This window comes from Passer montanus, unplaced genomic scaffold, assembly GCF_014805655.1.
Source record: "Passer montanus isolate IOZ18808 unplaced genomic scaffold, ASM1480565v1 scaffold53, whole genome shotgun sequence".
NCBI lineage: Eukaryota > Metazoa > Chordata > Aves > Passeriformes > Passeridae > Passer > Passer montanus.
Genome location: NW_024370263.1, coordinates 5895751 through 5918905, shown reverse-complemented (window position 1 = coordinate 5918905; position 23155 = coordinate 5895751). Strand labels below are relative to the sequence as shown.

General features: G+C 43.4%; 1 protein-coding gene across 6 annotated transcripts in view; it reads right to left on the bottom strand.

The window, feature by feature from the left end:
- KDM2B (lysine demethylase 2B) overlaps window positions 1-23155 on the bottom strand; it is a 105347-nt gene that overhangs the window by 35080 nt on the left and 47112 nt on the right. For all 6 annotated transcript variants that reach the window (XM_039724386.1, XM_039724387.1, XM_039724388.1 and 3 more), the window contains 3 exons: window positions 18262-18388; window positions 10334-10788; window positions 3535-3621 (listed from right to left, as the gene is read on the bottom strand). In XM_039724386.1, coding sequence (XP_039580320.1) covers window positions 3535-3621; window positions 10334-10788; window positions 18262-18388 — 669 coding nt within the window. The remainder of the gene's footprint in view (window positions 1-3534; window positions 3622-10333; window positions 10789-18261; window positions 18389-23155) is intronic.

The window sequence follows — 23155 nt, the reverse complement described above, 5'->3', positions numbered from 1 at the left end:
GGGGGAAAAAGGTGCCTAAAGGAGAGTAATTATTGTGCTAAATAATTGTCAATAAATTATAAGAAGTACAAGCAGCTCAAAATAGCTCCATAAAGATGAGTAAATATGATCTGAAGAGGTGTCTGTGAATCACACTCCATCTCTCTTATTACCACAAAACAGTAATGGTTCCTACATTTTACTACAGAACTTTTCACTGAAGATGCAAGAGATGTTTATAAGCATTAATTTCACCTCCCAGCCTCCCAGCTGGGAAGCCCCATCTCCAGCAGGGAGGGAGCAGGATGTGCCATTCAGCTGACAGGACAGCAGGTGCTGCAGCAGGGCTGGGAACAGGCGCAGACCCCGTTTTGTGCATCACCCACAAGATCACCAAATGTCACCCAGTTCTCCATCCACTCACTAAACCAAGGCTGATCATCTCTTCTGTTTCTTTTCCCAGAGAACCATTCTCTCTGTCAGGGAGCTACAGTGTGAGTGGCAGCCCCAAATGTTTTGGAAAAGGTGGACAGAGCAAGGCAGCACTGCGGGGCCAGGACACACGGACGGACACACGGACGGACACACTTCCCTGCACTTGGTGAAATGTCCTGCCCACTACACCTCCTCCTCTCTGAAGTGGGATCTGAGGTGAATGAACATATTTCTTCCTTAAACCCCAGCATGTCACAGGCTTCAAGAGCCGTTCTGCAGCTCTGCAACTCACAGCACGTGAAAGAAACTGACTCTGTTTTAAAGGGAAATATTATTTGTTGTTTCAAAAATCATTCAGGTACCAAAGGCACATCCTTTCAAAACAAGTCAATGTAACCAAGCTCGACCTTCCCCAGCTTGGGTTACTTACACAGACATTCCCTGTCCCTACTCCTTGACTTTAATCAGGGTTCTCTCCTCTGCTCTTTGCTTTTCCACTCCATCCCTTTTCAGTACTTGCTTCTCTCCTAATCCTGCTCTCTTGCCATTTCTAGTCTCTTCCCCTCCTTTCTTTACAGTAATTTCCATTTTCTTTGAAATGTTTTGGCATTTAATGCTGGCTTTATTCTTCCTTCTCCATCTGCTGCTCTTGTCTTTCTAAATCTCTTCTGGAGCCTTCTCTCAGGAGAAAGGAAGAGAGATGTACTCTGTTCCATGTACTGCTTCATCTTTCTGGATTTCAGTTCCCTTCTTTTGCTTCACGGCTTGGAATCAGACAATCCTCCTGTCCCTGGAAACTGATACCAAATAAAATGTCTCCTGCAGCCCCACACGAGCTGGTCCTGTGCTGCACTGGATCTCCTGCTCCCTCTGAACACAAGGATCTCAGGAGAGCACTGGGAAATATCTGCCATTTCTCCTATAGAAACTGCAAGAGTGCAGAAAGCAAAATTACTGGTAGATTTTACTCCCCTGCCTGGTGCTCAACATTTGTGGAATCTTCTGGCCATGGAGACTTGCTCCACCAGCTACAATCCATTTTCCAAGGGAGTTTCCCCCTCCCTAAGGGTTTTTCTTCTCTGTAAAATCTTCTATTTCATTATCAGGGCTTACAGGGAACAAAGGAGAAAAAACCAAGCTTAACTACTAAAACTGCTTTTAGACAAATCTCCCCTATATTGTCTTTCCCACAGATTTTAATCTGGAACTCAAAGGCTCAGCTCTAAGCTTCCCAGCCTGTTGGCTTGGCCTCTGTTCCCAGGAAGGGAAATAGCTGCAACATGGAAGATGACAAGGACATTTGCCAATCAGAAGCACCACAACAACTTTCTCTTGGGAAATGTGCAGCCCTATCTGCAAGTGTACCTTTGAACTAAGACATAAGACATAACAGAAACTGATCACAGATTAAGCAAAGCAAATACTAAGATAATGGGGAAAGGATTTTTTCTACTATCAATTTTTGTTTATTCCCAAACTTCAACCTGAAGTCTAACTTTCTGTGAAAGTTTTCCTTGTATTTGTTATTAACTGGTATGTTTGATATTGTCATACCAGTGGGAATGATGCCTCCTGAATGTTTTTGCTTTCAGAAAGGCAGAAGGAAAATAAACACCTGAAAAAAAAATCCCTTGCAGCTAACAAGATGGATTTTGCAAAAAAGGGTAAGATTTAAGTCATAAAAATTACAAATCCTTTAGAGTTGCAGTTACATTGCCAATACACGGAAATAAAATAGAAGAAATGAAGCATTTATCAAGGTTCCAAAATAAAGTGAACAAGAACATTAACAAATGCCAAAGCTTATAAAAGCCTCAAAGCACTCAGATCCTCCCTTCTCTCACAAGCTCAAAAGGGAGTCAGTTGTTCCTCAGTTTTATCTTACATGTTTCCCATACCACCTTTTCTCTGGTCACAGAGATTTTGCTTTATTCAATGCCTAAACCATGGAATGAGCAGCAGCCACAAAACCAAAGGAGTGGAGAATCCCACACCTGTTTCTCAAGGTTTTCCACTGTTGTTTCTAAACCAATGTTTTAAACACAGAGCATATTCCCCTGGATTTATTACAAGCTAAAAGGGAAATATGTATTTAACAAGACCCAATTCCTCTGAAATGTGCTGAGCTAAAACCCAAAAAGAGACCAAGAAGGAACGTGATGTGCTCATCCTGCCCCACTCTCCTCTGGCAGTTCCATGTTTATGGTCTCCTACTCCCCACCTGCAAACAGCAAATTCTCATGGCTGGCTACATGTGCCACACCAATTCAGCAGCACAAAAAGTGAGACCTGAGTGAATTGTCTTCCCTGGTAATTATTTGAAAGGTATCTGCAGGGATAATGACAGATTTTCAGATCGAAGCCTGATTTAGGCTGACCGACCCTTTCAGCATTTCTAAAGAAATAATGGATTACAAAACTAATTCAGTGAAAAATGAAAGTAAAAATAGAAGCGATGAGACATCTTCTAAATAAGCAAAGCTGCTTTTACAGCGTGCTGAATAACTGCAGTGTGGTAAACATACCACTGTTATAAATAACAACCAGCCTTTTGACATTGTTCTTTCGTTAATTATTTCAAACCCTTTATCAGCCTTAACGAAGCAAACCTCATGGTTCTCCTGCAAAGTGAAAAGAATTACTCCCATGTATAGGAGGAAAAATTAGGATACAAGGACAGAAAACAATGCTTCAAAGCTACAGTGGCACATGTACAGAGCACTCAGGAAGTCTCACAGTGTAAGAGAAAAACCATCTTCTCGTTCAGACGAGAGTGTTCCCTAAGTGACTGATTTGTAGCATTTACACATCATTTAATTTTACACAAAATGCATCAAAATTTTTAGATTTAACCATAATTAGTAAACGATCAAGACATATCAAAGTTTTATACTGGTAAGTAAGGCTCAAATTCTTTTTAAATTGAAACTCTGATTTCTCCCTACAACGGCAATTTCTCATTTTGTTCCAAGTCTTAATCATAAAACCATTAAAAGTAACATTTTGTGTTAAAGATGCCAGCAGCTGCCAACAGATGATACACAGCACTTTGTCAGATTATAGATAAATAAACACCAGACCAGGCACAACAATGGGTAGTAAGTAATTGTGTCTCATTACCTTTGTGGTCTTCTTGGGCCAGCTGACCACAGGGACACCCGAAATGGCAAGATTTTGGTCATCATCAGCATGTTCCTTTAGTATGTTCTGTGGCAAATGAAAAGGCCTTTATTAACCAGAGAAACATTTCTCCAACTCAAGAGTGCAGAGACCTACAGGAGACCTACTCTGCTCTCATGGCAGAAGGACAAGATCTCTGCAAGTTCCTCTTGCTGCCACACTTCCAATTCCCACTGAAACTCTAGCACCAGTCATTAACATCCAAGACGTGAAACTTCTTGCAAAACAGGCAGCAAAATCTGCATCAATCACCTCAAATGTTACAGAATTCTTTAATATTGGTGTGTCCAAAACCAGGGCCTCACCACTATCACCTCTCTCCCTCAAATCCAGGTCATTAAATCCCAACTGACCCCCTCTCTCCTAATCAGGGCTGGAGAAGGCCTGAGAAGCAGTGAGGCTCTGCCCCTGTTGTTTCAGCCATCACAGGGCATCAGGTGTGTAGTCTGGAGCAATCCTCAGATGCCTGATCATTCAGATAAGTCAAGAATAAAAATGTACTCTGGAACATTTCATCTTTCTGCAAATGGCAATCCAAGAGCACCATCATTCCCACTGCCCTTCCTCCCCCCATGATGAGCTGCAGGAATCCAGCTCCCTTCATGTGACCAGCTGAGGCATTCAGGTTCCTGAGTGTTCACTAGGAAAGGATCTGACTACGGACAGCATTAAGGGAAAAAGATTGGTCTCCCCTCCCTTCCACCCCCAGCAAGCCCTTTTCTTTGATGCACTGTTCTAGAAATGTCGTGAGTGGGCTGCACAGGCTGACACAGCTTCCACCAGTGTGAATCACTGCCATGACCAGTAAGTCAGCACAGAGGTGTAAAACACTCCGTGGTGCAGCTGGGAACAGGCCACGCTCGCCTCCCGTGACTCCCTACATGCTCACTAATTTAGCTACAAAGCTCTTCGTTGTGGAGTTCAGGTGGCTGAAAAGGAAGAAATGAAAACAAAAAAAAAAAAGGAGTCAGAAGGAGGATTCTGCTGTGCTGCTGAAAACTGAAGGCCAAATCAGCACCAACAGGTTAAAGACCTAAAAAAAAGCTCCAACAGAACAAATGAGAACTGCAGGTTGGAAATTACTTCAACAGAATATTTAGGAGATGACCCCAGACAATGAAGTTCAGCAGTGCTGTTCCCAAGTATATGAAAAAAGCTTAATTAGCCAACAACAGGCAGCAGGCTCTGTCAGTCCCCAGTGCAGCACTCTAGTAATTAGTAATTTCACACACTATACAAAAAGAGCTTAAAATACAGTAATTGTTTTAATAGGGAGTGCACTTGGAATTCATCTGTAATCATCCAACTAAAGCCCGGAGTGTGATGGCATGTTCCAGCTCCCAGGAGCCTGAGTTTGGATGAGTGTCCCTGGGGCTGACTCTCTCCCTGGAGCTCAGACAGCCTGTCACACTGAGCCCAATTCCCCAGCCTGTGCTGAAATGAGAGCTGCTAGCAGCACACAGCACAGAGCTGCTCCTGCAGACAGCAGCACCCCAGCAAGGCTGCTGGTGCTGCTGCTTAGGCTGAAAGCAGCACCAGGGACCAAAATAAGCAATACCAGTACAAGCCCAGTTTCATCAGCCTGGTGCTGCGGCTGCACTCAGGGGTTTGCAAAGCTGAGGAGTAAACACATCAACCTGGCTGTGATGCAGAGTCTGTATTGCACCTGCTCTTCCAGTGCAACACCCAACAACTTTTAATCATTGGCCAATTAACTCGTGGCCAAGCTGAGGAGCACCTCCTTTCTCATGTCTTTTTTATTTGGAGAGAGATCACTGCATTAACTGAGCTGTGACCACATTCTGAAAGTTCAATCCTAAAACTGAGAGCTCTTTTGTATTCTCATTGCAAAGCCAAAATTCTCCAGAACAAGGAGGCAGCTTGAGAGCCATAAACAAAGGACAAATTAATCCCTTTTTACTTTGCTACTCTTAGGTTTGAAAGCCTGTAAGACAGAAAATCTTAACATTTCCACTAACGACTGTCAGAGACTTGGAGTTCAATGGAAAGCACAGTATATTCCAAGAACTTGGCAAGGTAATGAAGGTTTCTTGTTATCGTATGTATCACGTGAAAATATTATCCAAGGAGAAATGCAAAACTATGGCAGCTTATCATCTGAGGCAGCTGAAAACAACGGCTGTCTGCACAGAGCACAGCACAGCCACACTCGCGCTGACGGGAGCGTCAAGTGGCAGCTCACAACAGCCTGGGGGAGGCAGGGTTTTGTTCACCTGCTTAAAAACAAGAAAAAAGAAGATAAAGAAAAGCCATGGGGCTCCAGTTAGAGGAACAACGTGATGCTCTTCCAGCACAAGGTGGCTCGATTCATTACACTTGAGGGCTGTGGTGACAACAGCAGGTATGAAGGGAAGAAGCTGATTAACTGTATAAGAATTCAGCTTAGCCATTAATTTCAAAAGCACAGCAAGGAATGACTCCCCTGAAATGCATTCAGTAGAGGGAGGTTTTTTTTCTGTCATCAGAATGGGAAGGGGGTAAGATTTCTTGGCAAGAAAAAGTAAGAACATATTTCAGTAGATATCATCTGTCTTGCACAAGAATCTTCTCCTGCTGCCAAGGAGTTGCAGATATTTGACAACCTCTGTTCTTCAAACCGAGTTTCTTCTGCTCTAATGGACTTCCACTGGCCCTTCTGCAGAATAGCAGTGGTTTTGCTTTGAAGTGGGCAAGGTCTGTAGCAGTAGTAAGAGGCAGGTCTCACAATCCTGATCCCCAACAGCAGCACAGGAATTACCATCCTCTGGTACCACACAGAAATGTGCAGAAATCAGAGGCTGCACACAGGTGAGAATCCCTGGCAGTGGGCTTAATGAGTGTGGGCTGCAGTGCCACAATCCAAGGTGTGCTCAGCTTCACCTGTCCTGTGACATGGAGTGCAGCCTACACCCAGGAGTACAGTGGTGACCTCTTCTTCATGTGTAAGCCACCCCAGCACTGCTGCAACCACCAGGGATTTCATTCCCTGCTTGGGCTGAGGGAAGAACTGACCTGCTCTCCAAGTGAGGCCTGTTCCACTCTGCAAATAAGCCTCCCTTGTGCTGCTGCACTCCATCGATCACGGTGATAAATGGGTGCTCAATCTGCAGAGGCAGCAGTTGGCACTTCTGGATTGCTGTGTCCCCACCAGACAGGCACACTTAGTTTGGAGCTCAGATGATGTGTAAGGAATTTACACTGGCTTAGTTTAGTTTTCAGTCTCCCTTCTGGTAAGGAAAATAAATTACTTTACTTCAGAAAGTCTCACCTACTTGACATTAAATAGCTGTAAATAGCTGTGGTTGTGTTTACCACTCAGAGCAGTAATCCAGTCACCCATCCTTTACCGTGCTCCTGCTCAGCTGGGAAAGCATGGATTCTTTGTGAGCTACCCCGAGTAGTTCTGTGAAACTTCACATCACTGAATAAAATGGTTTCCTTTCTCCAGTTTAACTATCCATATCCTGTTTTCTGAAAACATTAATTATCTTCCTAAAGCACAAAGACAGACTTGAATGTCATACAAAAAAAGTTCCTGAGTGTATTTCATTAAGAAATAAAAGTGCTAGAATAAACACTGATTTATTTGCTTCAGGAAGAAACTTGTTTAAGACTTTCCCAGCAGAGCAAGAGCTTTCAGACTTTGTCAGAGCATGTTCTTGCTATGCATTTGTTAAAAATAACTCTCAAATGGGTGCACTAAAAGGGTACTTCTAATAGGAAGCATTATTAATACATCACATGCCTGAAAGTTGGGTTGCCCATGAAATAAACCTTGTTAATACAGCCAAATACAGTCACAGCATGGGTCATAGAGCTCCTGCAGGATTCCTGCCTCCATTCAGTCACACAGCTGACTGAATGTGCCCTGGGTACTCATCAGGGTGAGGTGAAGGGGCCAGGCCTCTGCTCACTGCACTGCTGATGCTATCAGCAAATCCCCCACGTTATTATCTGTACAGGTTGGAAAACTTGTAGCAAAGAACATGATTCAGTGGTCAAGGAGATAAATACCATTCTGGAAAATGGACTGTATTTCTTCCTCTGCCATTATGTCTTTATGTGGTACAGGGCAAATCTTTAAGTTAATATTCCACAGGGTGTCATGAGTTGTGTGCTCCTGCTCTTCCTCATGCCTGGCTTGGGATCTGGATGCTAAAGATCAGAACTCCTGCTCTGCAGAAATGTTAAGCCACAACTATTTCAATATAATTAAAATCATCTTTTGCACACATCATTGTTAAATACACTAACTGTCCTGGCACATAAGGTCAGTACCCAAAATTACTTGTATCTTAATTTCTTTGCACCCCAGTTCCCTGTGGTAACAACAGCTCATCCATTATGTGTGGAGCAGTGGGTGGAGATCCTTGGGAATCTCAAGGGAAAATTCATTCACCCTGTCCAGCCAAGGGGCTGAACATCAGAACCTGATGGAACAGCAAGGGGGGAACAGCTGCACGCTCACACCAAGGAACCCTGGATCCTGCAAGGACCATTATGCTGGAGCATGCTCAGAGGAATAAAATCTGTCACTTGGCAACTCCTCCCTCAGCACGCCCCATCCTTTGAAGGTAAAAGCTCGAAACACTCACACACTTGGGTTTGATTTTTCTTTTCTTTTCTTTTTTCTTTTTTTTTTTTTTGAAGTGAATAAACTGAAGAAAACAAACCTCATGCTCTGAGGAGACTGGATGCTTTGGCTCCACTGCACTGCTCTCTACCACACCCCACACCAAGGAGCACAGTGGCAGAAAGGAGGGATGGCTCTTGCACCCAGGGTCTCAGAAGTAGATGGGAATGGGTCACACCTTGTCACTGGCTGCCTGTGACAATCTGCTGATGAGCAAAGAGAAGGCCTGTGCTGGGAATCCTGCACTGCCCCCTGACCTGCACTCAGCTGCCCCTCACTGCCCCCATTCCTTCAGAGCACCTGGGAAGTGGATTGTGCAACCCCAGGGAGTTATGGGGGAAGCTGACTGCATGGGCTTTCATTAATTTACTCTGCCATACTGGCTCCCACTCTCTGAAGACTGAGAGCTGGCTTGTATGTGGGTCAATGCTGTAAAAAAGATGGGTGAGAAAGTTCTTCAGCACTTCTTTAGACACTGTTCAAGAAGATGTTTGAGTTAACATGAGTTTAAAAAGTCTCACTCTGGCTAATCAGTCACAGACTGGCCAAACATCCAGAGGTGATTCCAGGGGAAACAATCCTGCTGATGTTTAGATGTGGTCATGGGCTCTTTAACCAGCAGGGAACCATCAGTATCCAGATGTTGGGTTACATCCTGATGGTTACAGCATGTGCTGGCAAGGACAGAAAGTTTAGAAGCAGGCAGTTATCAAAGGAGATGGAACATCAAGCTGTACACCATAACTGGCAGGTGCTCACTTAATACCAGTTACAGCACAGCATCACCAAAAAGGTGATACTGGCCTTTTTGTAAACAGTCCATTGGTAGTTCTGCATCTTTGTAGTCAGTGAATCCACTGTTCTGGAGAGGAATAGGAAAACAGATACTCCCACACAGAGCTTTAAGCCAGATTCACATATGGTACCTTGCTGTGTTCTAGGGAGATGTCTCACAGCACTCTGGAGTCTGGCATCCAAAGAGGGAGCAGGATCCACTGGGAACATCTGCAGCAGCCATTATACATTTCACCCCTTTCTGGATTTTGAAGTGAAAATTATCCTGTGCATCAAGCTTGGAGAAGTAACATGACCATTCTTTCTGCTTCACCACAAATTCAACTTCTGGTCTTCATTTTGATTTCTGATTAAAAGATGACTGATCCCAGAGCAAGCTCGTGAATCTACATCTGCAACTTTGAGCAGGTGTATCCACTTTCATGTACAAAGTGAATGATTTTGCAAGAAGAGAATATCTGAGCTCTTGTGGTTTACCAGAACGAGAGCAGTGTATCACACTTCCAAGCTCCAGGATCAGGGAATATGGTTCCACTGCACACTGCACATGTTCAGCCTTCTCTAATGGCTTTGAAGCCTTTCTAAGCAGCTGTTACACCACTTGCACTAAAATAGTACAGGCTCCATCCCCATTTACCACATAAACACATATTTTTCCCCTCAGATTGTGCCTTACAGAGCTCTTGTGTATAGAAAATATGTAACTGAAGATCCATACTGTTCACAGACTGAAAATCTACAGAGAAGTTGTGTCACTAGTGAGTACTCATGCCTCACACCAGCTCCAAAACTAATATATTGTACCAGTGGAGAATAATTATCAACCTATAGAGGGCAATGGAGGAAAGGAAAATGAAAAAGGTGAAAGGAAAAAAAAAGCAGCTGGAAGTGTTAGACAATCTATCTCCTGAGCTGCAATCAAGTATTTACATTTTGTATGTGTCAGCTAATGAGGTGTACACCAGGGAGACACGAGACCAAAAAGGGCTGATTAAAAGTATAAATATAAACAGACTTTTTGAGGTATAATATTTACATGTGAAACTTAACAAGTGCTGAATTATGAGAGGATCCAAACTTTTGGCCTCTACTGTGACAGTCAGAAAGGACTGTGTCACTTAAATCTGGCTGCAAACAGGAGCCAGAGACAGCTTTGGTTCAAGGAATCATTTCCCTGTCAGGCAGAGCAGCCTGACATGAGCTGGTCACCACACAAAAGCTGCCACCCCTCTGCAGCAGAACTTTGCCTTCTGCTCCCCTGCTGTGCCCACAGAGCAGAGTTTGTGTGGATCACCAAGTTATCACACCCACCTTCATGTCCTCCAGGAGAGCCTGAGGGTCTTCAATGCCTTCTGGAACACACTTCTTGTTCTCTGGGAGAGATTCAAGCTTTTCCACCAGGGCTTTTAAACCCTTCAGTTCAAATTCTGTGAGGTGAGTCCATTTGGTTGAAACTTCTGTAGCTGGAGACCCCGTGGGTGTTTTGGGATAGTCCGTCGGGGTCGTTGATTTTATGCTGTCATCTGACTCATTAGACAAAGTTCTTTTCAGGTACCTCATCACTGTGGCTTTTTGTTTCCTCCCTGCAGCCTCCTTCCCTTCTGAGTGTGTGCTGTTGGGTGAGGAGGAGCCATCCACCAAGGATTTGGAGTTCTTATCCAAGCTGTCATCCTTCTCCTCCTGGAGATGGGCATCACAAGATTCTTCATCCATGTCTAACCACGAATCTGATGAGTAGCTGTCTGTGCTGCGTTTTCTTTTTGCATCTGAAAGTTAGAAAAAGAATGCTGAATTTTTAGTGTAACCTCACAGCTGAAGCACTTCTGTACCACTGGGGCCAGGTGCTGCCTATTTCAAAGGGCACTGGAGAATGGTTTAGTGAGTATGTGACAGGAATGGGCTTTATTCAGCTGATTTTTAATTTTTTTTTCTTTGAGGGGGGCGCTTGTTTGTCTGTTTTAATGCTGGTTTTCATTAACATCTACTCAGTTCAAATGACTGGGAAACATTTAGGGAAAAATTATGCTTTCTTCAAAGCTTCAGTCCTCTATGCCTTCAATTAGGAGTAGGCAGAGCTCTTAAGTCACACACAATTAATTTTCCCACAAATCCGAAAAAGACCAGATTCGGCAGCTTTACAGCTTTAAGAGGAGAGTTAGCACAGAAGGAGGAGGGGGAAATGATGGGAGAAGGCACGTTAAAATGCTGTACATCATCATTCTTCCAGGAACCCTGCACAGCACAAAATCAACTCCTCACTACTTTTCCTCTCTGCAAGCAACAAACTGTTGATAAAACCAGAACCCCCGGTTGTTAGTGCATGAATACTCACTGCTCTTCTGAGACAGAGGATTTCAGCTGTGCTTATTTTACGACAACAAGACAAAACACACTGAGAAACACAGGGACTGTCACAGCTCCATGCTACTGGTTTTCTTAATGCCATTCCTGATACATTTTAGGTACTTCTCAGGAAGATTTAAAGGCAAGTTTCTGAGTCTAAAGAACTATTAATCTTAATTTCCCCCTAAGAGCCCCAATTGTTACCCAACTCCATGCAATCAAGCAGTGAAAGCAATGTAGGAAACCAGTGGCCATGGTTCCCTCAAGCACACATCTTTTCTTATTTATTAGACACAATTTCCCTTACTAAGTGAACAACATTGAATGCAGGCTAGCAACAGCAGGAATTTCTGTGGAAAATACAGTTAACACTGGCAACACCCAGTTAAATCAATGTGAATTTTATTGCTGGCTGAAATGGGTATGAGATGGAGCTGCAAACAAAAACACACTGCGAAGGAAACAGAAGTCACACAGAAGAAGTGAGAGAACAATTAATGAAAAGTTCCTTTCACAGCTTCCATACTTTGCAGTGCAGTAGCTTTGGATTAGGACAATGTGAACCATGCCTAAGGAAGGATTAAATGGACATTAATGAGAAGCTCAGCATCCGGTTGTTTAACACTGAGGTTCAAAACAAATGCTGGAGCCCAGTTCCAAGCTGGAGAATTCCTCCTGGTCACAGACACTCCTTGTCTGTGCTCAGTCTGCACCATCTTGCACAAACACACTGGTCAGAGGTGCCAAGGCAGTGGCAGTGTCTGAGGCAGCTTGCTCAGCCTGCCTGGCTGCTCAGCTCTGCAGTTCCCAAGAAAAGCCCTGCAGGGCCAGCTCAGCTCTGTGTGTCACTGCCCCAGAGATATGAGCTGGTCACCTCACACTTCCCAGGGCAAGCGTGCTGCTGCTACAGGGTCTGCAAAAACCCAGCATCTCCATCCACTCTACTCCTTCAGACAGGCTTACATTTTTCCTCAAAACCAAAATGGCCATAAAATGACTCCTGAAAGGCAAGTTTAAGCTGAAATGCCTGTGAAAAGATGGCAGCCACAGAAAACACCAGCTATCAGCAAGGCAGGGTGCAGCTAAATCCAGCTCCATCCACAGGGCAGGGGAACTTCCTCCCTGCAATCCTCCAAAAAAGCCTCACAGATTATTTTGTGTGCTGAGGTGGTGGCATCAGCACTCCAAAGCAGCTCCTCCTCTCTGCTCTGTGCTAATACACCCCCATGCTTCTCTTAGAAAAATAAACAGGATTAGAAAATATCTTAACTAGAACATTTAAAACCCACTCAGTTATCCAACTTTTATTTCACACTGTTTTTTCCTTTGTCCACAGTAGCAAGCACACGTACCCACCTCAAAGGCTACATAATCAGCTTATGTCATTCTCCCATTTTACAACTGAGGAAACAGATGCTTGGGAGAAAGCACGATTTGCTCATTGTCACACATCAAATCTAGGGAAAAACCAGGAATGAGAATCCAGGCTGTCGGATCCAGGGCTGGAGCCCCCTTCTCTGAGCCACACAGCCTCGGTGAGCTGTTTTACAACTGACTCAAGCACAAAGCCCGGCCTCAATGGGAGAAAATGCCAGAGTTCTGGCATCAAACAGGAGAGGGTGGAAGCAGATCCACATCCCTACGCTGCCAGGACGGTGTCATTAACAGAAAGTGGTGTAAATCTGCACAAAGAAAATCCTGTTTCTGTCCTCCTATGCTGTAGCTCTGCTGAACAGGAACTAATGGCTGTAAGTGGGGCAAAGCACAAGTGTAAATAAGGCCTAAAGAAAACGAGGGAGATCACGTTATGGAGGTGTGAATAATTTACTCCAAGTAACGCTCTGGTGCGAGGAGGAAAAGCTTCCAAGAGAGATCTCCACTTTTTGTCTCTTGCTCTCATCTATGGAAACAAAAGGCAGGAGAGGAGTGGAGCACCAGAGCATAGTGGGGCCTGTTCCCAGGGGAAGGCAGCACACGGAGGGGGGCTGGCAATTCCTTTCTGCCAGCTGCCACCGCGTCCCTGCCACCGGCTGCTGGCACGAGGCAGCCCTGCCGTGCCAGCCACACCTGGGCACAGACAGGCAAGAACAGCTCCCACCTCACCCCAAACAATCACCACCAGAGCAGTGCCTGTTCCCTGCATGCCTGGCAGTCACTCAGCCTTGCCCACCCTTCCCGTGGGCACGGGGCTTGGGGCTAACCCTGAGTGCACCAGGCTGTTCTGGAGCACCGGGGGATTACAGCGCTGCTGCACCACCGGATTAAGAGCAGGCTGCTCTCAAAACACAACAACTGTCTGCTACTGCTGCTAATCTAAAAAAAAAGCACCGAGGGAATCAATAATGGAAGGATAACTTCAAGGTGAGGGAGATTCAATTTTGTGTTTTCAAGTGTTTTGTTGTAATGCAACATGCCATGATTTTTATTTATTCATTTCAATGAAAACATTGTCTGACAGAGTTACTGTGCTGTGAGCTGAGGCCCTACATAAGCATAATCTGCATTTACTTTGTTGAGAAGTGCATTTTAAGCACTGTATTACCAGGGCTCCACTGACTCGGAGGTTTCTGGTTTATTAAGTCTCTCTGTGGGAAACAGCACCCGCTCAGCTCAACTGTTTGTTCTTCTGAGTCAATGTCCCACTGAGTCCCAGGTCTGAACCCCAGCTTCAGAGGGGTTATCCAGTCTGGGCTCCCAAACAACTTACTGCAAAAACACCTTCACCCCCTCATCTCAAAGCAAACAAAACCAGCTCATACAGACCAGTCTGTGATCTAGCTCAGTGAAGAGGTGGAGCAGCACAGACCTGACCACAGAACAGAGCATTAGAAATCTTTTCTGTAACAGTTCACTTCCCTGTGGCTCTGGGCAGACCACTTAAGTTTCCTCACAGTTATCCACTTGTACAAGAATAATTATACACAGTTTCTTTCCTTGCTGAAAAGCAACTTGCTGTATTAGAGAACTTAAAAGAAGGGGATGGGGGTCAGGCATAATCATGAAACCTTTCTGAACTATTTAGAACAGTCCAGTGTGTAGGGTCTACCTTGCCATTCCCAGCTCCAAACCCTGCCACTGTGACTTGGGAGCAGCAGTTACTTTCAGTCTGCTAAAGACAGCAATGACATTTTCATTAGCAGAAAAACCTTGAGCATACTGGAAATGTATCCCATTGCTCCACTGCATGGAGCACCCCATACAGGAACCACTCAATATACTCAGGTACCTGTCTATCATAAGCAAATCTATTCTATCCCCCGAGGAAGAGGGGGGAAAAAAGAGACATGGCTCCTTCACTGTGCCAGAGGGCATATTTTCTATATCCATCAGGCTTAACATGCAGTTAGAGCCATCCTGTTAAAATTTTAGCAATGGGAATCTTCAAAGCTGCAGGCTACAGAGAAAGCACGTCTCTGATAGCCCAGGATCTTCTCCCAATTACTCTTTGTCAGCTCACTCTCAACATCCATATCTCACTGAAGGTCAACTGTGGTTGAAAACATCCAGTACAGACTCATTCATGATAAGAGTAAAAATAATGAAGACATATCCACCCTGAAAAACAGCACACATTCAAATCTAGTAGGAACCCCAATAGGCTCCCTTCTGATTTCAGCTGGCAGGACAAATGTCCCAGTTGAGAGAGACAAGCAAAAGAAAAGAGAAAAAGAGATGGTGTGCTTTTACAGCAGCCTGTGATTGCTGTCATGTCGTCATCCCCCTGAGTGTTTGCCCTCCTGGGAGAGATCTGAGACAGAGCAGCCTCACACACTGCCTGGGAGGACACAGCCTGGGAATCCATCCTGGGCCTGAGCACGGGGGAGGAAGGCACGGCCATCATCTTCCACCTCATGCAGAGCTGCACTCACGTTTTTATTTAGGGAGTGGGAAGACTCCAGGTTTCAGTGTGCCTCCACAGAGGTGGGGTTTTTTCCTGTCTGAACTTTTGTGAGTGGAGACATTTAGAAAACATAAATACAAAGAACAATACAAATTGCTACAGCTGCATACAAGTATCAGGACAGAGGTACCACAACACAATCACACAAATACACCTTCATGAACAGACAATGTCTTGAAAGTCACTCTGAATTTAACAACCTTCATGTCAAAGCAAATAAATACTATGTATAAAAACACAGTATGAAAAATCTAAAGATATCCTTAAAATCCAACTGCTGATTAACTGTTTTCTGTGTTCTACAACAATGAATTATCAATATAGTAATTTTTTTTTTCTTTACTCAGGAGAACAGAATCCCCGTGAATTTTATGAGAACTACTCCCTTGTGAATCCCAGAGACTGTGGGCAGTGTCCTGCACTATCTCCAGTCAATGTCCTCCTCTACTGATAATCACTTTCTCAACTTCAAAGATCCACTACAATCACTGTACCAGAAGCTATGTGAGTAAAGAAAGCAGCACAACTGGAGGGTGAAAAATAGACAGTTCTAGCACCCAAAAGGAAAGGCAGAAAACAGACATTTAGAACAAATTTAGAACAAATTTCCACTCAAGGAAATTGTTTTTTAAAAGTAGGAGAAACATTTAGATTATTCAAGAGAAATTTCTGAAAAGAATACAAGGATATGAAGAATTTTTCTTAAACCAAGAAGTACAGAAGACAATTAAATCTGCTGAGGGGTTTGAGGAGAAGTTAAGTACTTTGCTTCATTACTCTTAAGAAGAATAATGGGAAATTCTTTGTCAAGGGATACTCCCTCATGGGAAATCAAGAAATTGCTTGCAGATAGAGAAGTCCCTAAGGAAGAGACAATTTAAGGACTTTTGCAGCTCTGAAGAAAAGCTTGAAAGCAAAAAGGGAGGGTCTTCAGGATATCCCATCCTCAGCAAGTGAATGATACCGAGATACAGGTCCCACAGAACAAACCAGCTTTAACTCAAAGATTACAGTTCAGAGAGATTCGAGTCAAGAGGCTGCACACAGACCAGTTAAAAGAAAAGCAAAGCAAGTATTTGAAACAGTATTACTCACACAGAAAAAGCAATGCAGATTTGTAAGGTAAATAATGTACCTTTACTGCTTTGAATTTGGGAAATGCCAAGGTGAAAGATCCAGCAGTATAGAAGACTTTGTCTTTTGAACCACAACCCCACTAAGATAATTATTTTAGGGTAAAGTTTCTGCCAAGAAATAAAAACAAAACCCCAATTTTCTGGCAAAACAAAAGCATACATCTCTCTCTGCCAGCAACTGAAGCCACCACAGGTCACAAGACCCTGAGCAAGTCACCACCAAACCCTTTTCCAGCTAGCCAGGCTCTTTTTCCTGAAGCCTTTGGAGCTGGCACTCTTTGGTCATGCAAAAGGATCCTGCTCCCTCTAGACAGGGGACATCTATAGCTCCCAGTGAGCTTTCATAGGACTGGAATATCTCCCAGCTAACTGGACTGAGGCACATTTTGTAGGGACCACCAAACTATTATCAGTAATTATGGAGCTGGGCTGGAATTCACACTGGTGATTTAGCTGGCAAAGGTCCCATCTCAATATCCTGAACCATCCACTCTCCACAGCTAATTTGTTCTGAAATTACACGTTGCTGATCTGGCACCTCTGCCCTGCCTGCAGGACCAGCCTCTTTCCATGCCAGTGGTTTAGACAACAGGAGATTGGTCCTTATTTTCCAAAGAATGCAGTTGTCAGTTTTGTCACTGCTTTCTGAAGAGCTGATCCAAAGGGCTAATTCATCCTTTCCTCCTCTAGGATAATCTTATGAGAAAAATTCCTCTGCACACAGAATTTCTGCTTAACTAACCTTTCTGACCAGGGTCTCAGAGCTAAATTGTGAAGCACACAATTGCCCAGTGACCCCAGGAATTCCCCCTGGCCTATCTACACAGATTATTAGCTCCCTTAAATTATTCTTGGTCAGTAAAACTCACTGGAGAGCAACACCTTACCTTAACTTCTTCAATCCCTTCTACTGAGAACTGTGCTCATAGGTGAACATTTCCCTTCTGTCCAGAGCCTGGGGCAGTGCCAGCCATGCCAGGTTCACTCCAAGTGGCACCTCAGGGAGCAGGAGGCACAGAAATGCTTTAGTCCTCCTCCACGCTTAACATGTATCAGTTAAGACTGAGCTGGTGTGGTGCTTGTGCTGTTTTCAGCTATTCTGTGCTTAAAAGAGGGAACAAGGACCATCACCACTTTCCATCAAAAGGAGGAAAAAGGAGGCAGCTCAGCACAGCAACAACTGGATCGGCACACACTGGTGCAAAGCTCACACCAGTGCCAAGGGAATGCCTCAGGCACATCTGTCTGTCTCTCTTCTGGTCCATTTTCAACTCTTGCTGTAAAGGTTTCTTTGACCTCCCTGTACCTGGGTTACAGATCACGGAGATTTGTGTAGGTGTTTTTTGGGTTTGCTCTTCTGCAGAACTAGAACCCAGTCACCAAAGAACCACAGGAGAATTTAAGGAAAAGAGAAGAGAAAGAAGGCAGATTTTTAGTGACCACACCGTGTTCTGTACAGGAGCTGCTCTACAAAAGGACAAAACATCCACCCCACCAGAGCACATCTGCAATACACACATTTCTGGCCACTGAGGTGCTGTGCTGAACATGGCAGTAAATCCTCAACTGTTTGGCAGATCATCCCAACACAAACATTACTGAAACCAACGAAAAAACACATCCAAAAATTATCTTCTGGGATCCACTTGCTAAGGGAATGCTCAATACATATAATTCAAAGTAGGTTGGTACTTCATGGAAACGCTTCAGAGTCAAAAATCTTCCCCACCCCAAAATAAAGAAACAGTTCATTAGAATTTCTCCAGTTCAGTTTCTAATCTGCTTTGCAGAAAGCAAAGCAGCAGCTAGCCTGAGGTGGCAGCATCAGTTGTGAATCTGCACTCAAAGGATTCACTCACCAATTAACATTGATTCTTTCTGGTACTCTTTGCTGAGGTGGCAGCGCTGGGTCACACAGGACACGTATCTCTCCAGAACATACCAGCACATCTCATAGTAGAAAGGATAGCGGAATTTGGCGTGCACCTGGAAACAAATCAACACTGTCAGCCCGTGGGGAAGGCAGAGAAGTTTGCAGCACAAGGGCCAGTCATCATTCCCATCGTGTTATCAAGAGCACAAACAGTGTGAGGAGGGGGAGGGGAGAGGGTGGGAGCAGGGAGCTGAATGCCTCCAGCATACGCAATGAGGAGCCAGCCTGCCTGCCACCACAGCATCATTTCTTGGTTCACTAATTTGTATCCTCTTGGGGTGGTGGGAGAGGAGAGGGTTTGTGTTCTTGTGAAATCATGAAACTGATGGATGGCCCCTACAGAATTATTTACCTGCTGTATAAACATAGGGTGGTCACATACAGATGTTAGTCACTAAAACTTAAAATAAAAGCGTGGGTTTTCATCTCCTGAACACTATCACAGGATTTTTATCAAAATGGCAACATCACCTAAAATGAGTCAAGCAGGAAATTTATCTTTTTCATTTGTGGTTGTCTCAACAATTTGATTAAAGAAATGAACACATAAATTCTTGATAACTACACATTAAAGTAAAAATCCCTTATGTGGTTTACCTTTTAGCATCAAGTTAGCTTTTGCCACAAACAGAGTGAGAATAGAAGAGCAGGATTTTGACAAAAGATCCTGTCAAGCTGTGTACTTTTCCTTACATCTCAGACCTGTTGTTCTCACACAAAAAGCTGGATTCTCCAACACTAGTTATTTGTAAGAGTATTTCAGATACAAAAGAAAACAAAGAGGGTTTCCTTCCTTTCCAACATAGTTTTCTATCTGTAGAAGGTCACTGTAGCACAGAAGGATGGGAAGCTCCTAAAATGCAGGAAGATGTGTGCATTTGTTGTGATTTGTTAAAAATGGATGCCATGCATCTTGCATGCACTTGTACTTACACTGTACATCTCTTTCTCCTGTGTTTTTGCAGGCTCACATGCATGCACTGCACTGGGATTACAGGAGCTGCTTTAAAACATTCTCTGCATATTCACTGCTCCCTAAGCCCAGGGGTGAGCACCCACCTTCAGTGAAAAACTGAACTGCCACAGAAAGGAGCAGTACCTCAGGAAAAAACCCAAAACACCACCCACCACAGATCTGCCAAATGCCAAAGTCTGAACAGAACCACTAAGCCAGCACCTGCAAAGTCAGCCTCAGCTCTGCAAAGCTGCACTGTCCAAACACCTGCATGGTGATCAAAGCCTCCACCTGAGCACATCAGTGACTTACTGGAATGCCCAGATTTGAAACCTGTCCCCAAGGTGGACAGCCAAAGAACTTGCCTCTGTTCCCAGGGCACAGGAAATGCAAACACTCTTAGCAGTAAAACAAAATGTAACAAAGGCAAAATATACTGTATTGTCACACCAGATGTATCACAGTGTAGGATTAAATACTCCATGGCAATTCTCAGGAATTAAAATCCCTTAAATTCCACACAAATACAGCTGGCAAATCTGAACTGCTTGCTGCTACAGGTCATGCATCCAGCACTGCTGCCTTCCCAAATGTTTCCCTGTGTGGTTTGTTACAAAGCACACATACGAAAAAGGAAGGGAAAAAAGAAAAGGACAAAAAAACCAACCAGCCAAACAACAACCCCCTAAATGTGAGAACATTTAACCCCAGGGCCTTTTTGCATTGAAGAAAATTTTTCCTTTAGTTTAGTTATTTGTCATAGAGAAGAGATCAAGTCACTTATGACTATTAGGGAACACAGGGGAAATTATCCATGCTAAAATATATGCTAATAAAGGAACTCAAATTTTTCCAAGAGAGCACTGCAGGAAACAAAATTTGCAAAGAATTGACTTACAAACAGGAAGCCGCCTTCCACCCCTCAGCCTTCAAAAGGTTTTCAGCCACATGCCTGGGAATATTAAAGACATCATTGCTCAACATTTGTTGACAGATTCTGAGCTTCACCAAATTTAGTTGTTACCAATGTTAATTCAATGTGAAAGACAAGGCAGTAATGCATGCAGTGCTCCCATTATGTATATCAATCTTTAATATTCAATTTGAGTTCCTAATTGCCTCGCTATCAATGTTCCAACCCACAGCAAATCCCTCCATGCCTCTGTAATCCACTGTTTGCCTGAGAAGGCTTTGCTTTTACAAACCTTCAGAAGGAAGAGCTCTCTACACCATCTGTAGACAGAGATACTGTGCAGAGATCTACAGGGCCTTCTGCCAGTGAAGAGACTCCAACAGTGCTTTAAAAACTTTTAAAGTTTGCCTTATGGAAAAGTATAGAGGAATATGCTCTTTGTGATATCCCTGAGCATTTATTAATTATAACGGATGTGAACTGCATTATGTGCATGTCCATACTCTTTCCATTGTACACTCACAGGCAAATGAACTCTTAAGGGCAGGGGAGGAGGAATAAGAGAAAGAAGGAAAAAAATTAAAAGTGTTCTGTGATGAGTTCGAAGTGTAATATCTGAGACAGACACTGCCAGAGGACTGAATTCCCCACCAGCAGGGAAATACACTGGATCATCTAATAGGCATTTCCAGCTCTAACTTCTGTGATTAATAATTTACAATCCACTGAAAAAAAATTTAATTATTCCTGTACAGCAAGAAAAAATCCTCTCTGGAACATGATCCATTTCTTCAGTTCAAAGTGGAATTATTTTAGAGATTTATATACCCCTCCAAAAACAAAACAAAAGTCTTAAGCAAGTAAGACACATGTTTTCCTGAAAAAAGTCATAATCTCTCCCACAATGCTCATTAAAATTATTACAAACTCCACTTGTGTTTAATCAATCTAATCACACTATTGAAAAGCAATTTATGATTATTTACACAATAATTAAGCAAGCCACTTAATATGTTATCTTAGATTCCAGAAAACCAAGTGAATAGCAAACACCATCATCTGTGAGTGACCACCTTACGTATATATTCAGAGTGCCCTTGTTCCCACCACATTCCAGTATTTTACAGCAGGAAAATTTAGATTAATTGGGGTTAGGTTTGACACATTCTTCCTCTTCAGTACTAGAGAGCTGTATCACCCCTGTGCCAAATGATGAATCCCTGCATGGCATCCTGCTCTGCAGCTCCTCAAGCTGGGCTTGCAGAGAGCTAAACAGCTTGGCCTGTTTGACTGGCTGTTAATTGGCCTCCAGGAAAGGCAGGCTGCAAAATGAGAGTCTCTACGAACTGTAAGGCTGGAGAATATTTGTTTACCTCAACTGCACATTAGGAGCTGTTCCCAACAATAGACATGTTTTTTATTACTCCTTAAAACTATTTTTAAATGGCTACAACCCTCTTCAAAAGTCTCCCAGGGGTATGAGGAATTAAGCTAGAATAAGCATGACAAGTATATAAACTAGGCAATTTTATCAGGCTGTAAATCAGCATTACCATTTCAACCCTGTATTTATTCTTGTCTGAGCTAAGACAATAACAACTACACCTAGCATAAAAATGACTTTGAATATCAGCAATCAAAGATGATTAAACATTACACAGCAGCTTTAAACACAGTGAAACCTCCATAAAATTGCTCTGTGCAAAATGAAGAGGGGAAGCACACCTGTATTACACTTTGATTTGAGTGTGGCAAATTACTTTGTCAATCACATCATGTAATTTACTTCTGTGCCATACACAATGGAAAGATCAATACTGATGAGAAACTCATTTGCAGTATGCTCACACTGGCAAATTTGGGTGAACTACACTGTACTGAGTCTGCCACACCAGCCAGTGTATGAATGGAATTATTTCAACAAAGAAATGACAAAATTTGATTGACAAAGCAAATAATGTAGTACACAGCAGAATCCTGTTTTGAAACCATTTCCCCTTCAAGATTCCTGTACAGTATTTTTAGTTTTGGAGATGGGGGGAGTATTATTATTTCTAAATCACAGTATTGATTTTCCTGCCTTTTATCAAACTTCTGTATGCCTTAGCTGCACGGCTTCTATTTTGTTTCTGTGCAGAAATTCTTGCTATTCTTCAGCTGTTCACACAGTTCTGATTTTATACATCTGCCCACGAGCACAAGTTTGTGAGCACAGGTACAGCCTGTGCGTAACACATTGCCAGCACACAGCAACATCCAAGTGCTGAAATTGCTTCTGTGAAGTCGTGGGTATTCTGGGCTGCTGGCTTTCATAGGTCTTTTTTAAAGCACTCCACTATTTTTGCAAGGAAAATGATAAAGAACTACACAGACTTCAAAGAAAAATTTAAACAAAAAATGACAAGAACAAAGGTCTGATTTGGGATTTCCAAATGTGGCAGCATCCCTTTCCCAATTAATGGTGACAGGACATTTTTCAAGATGCAGATACCCAACTCCCACAGCCTCCTCACAGGATCAGTGTGCCAGTAAATTTAAAAGGCATTTCAGTGTAACTGGCTGGTTAGTTCATAGAAGTTACCATAATATTTGACTGTTATAAGGAGTTTTGCCTGCTGGCATAAAAAGCTTAGAAAATCAAAGCTGCACCCAGCTTCCCAAGGGGAAGGGCCTTGAAGCACAGCTGAGCAGCTACAAGCCAAGGTGTGTGATCTTGGGTAGCTCAAGTCTGTGTCATCAAAATGTCCATTTTTATACAACTTAAAGAAAATAGACCATTTCCTGCCCATCTTCTCCAAAGACTCCAATGGAAATCATTTATTTCTGGCATTGATCCTCCCTGCCAGTCTCCCCTTCTCCATTCTGCAAGTGAGCTGCCTGTGCAAACATCCTTCCCAGCAACAACACACCCTCCCCTGCACACCTGCAGTGTACTCCCAGCAGGTACTGCTG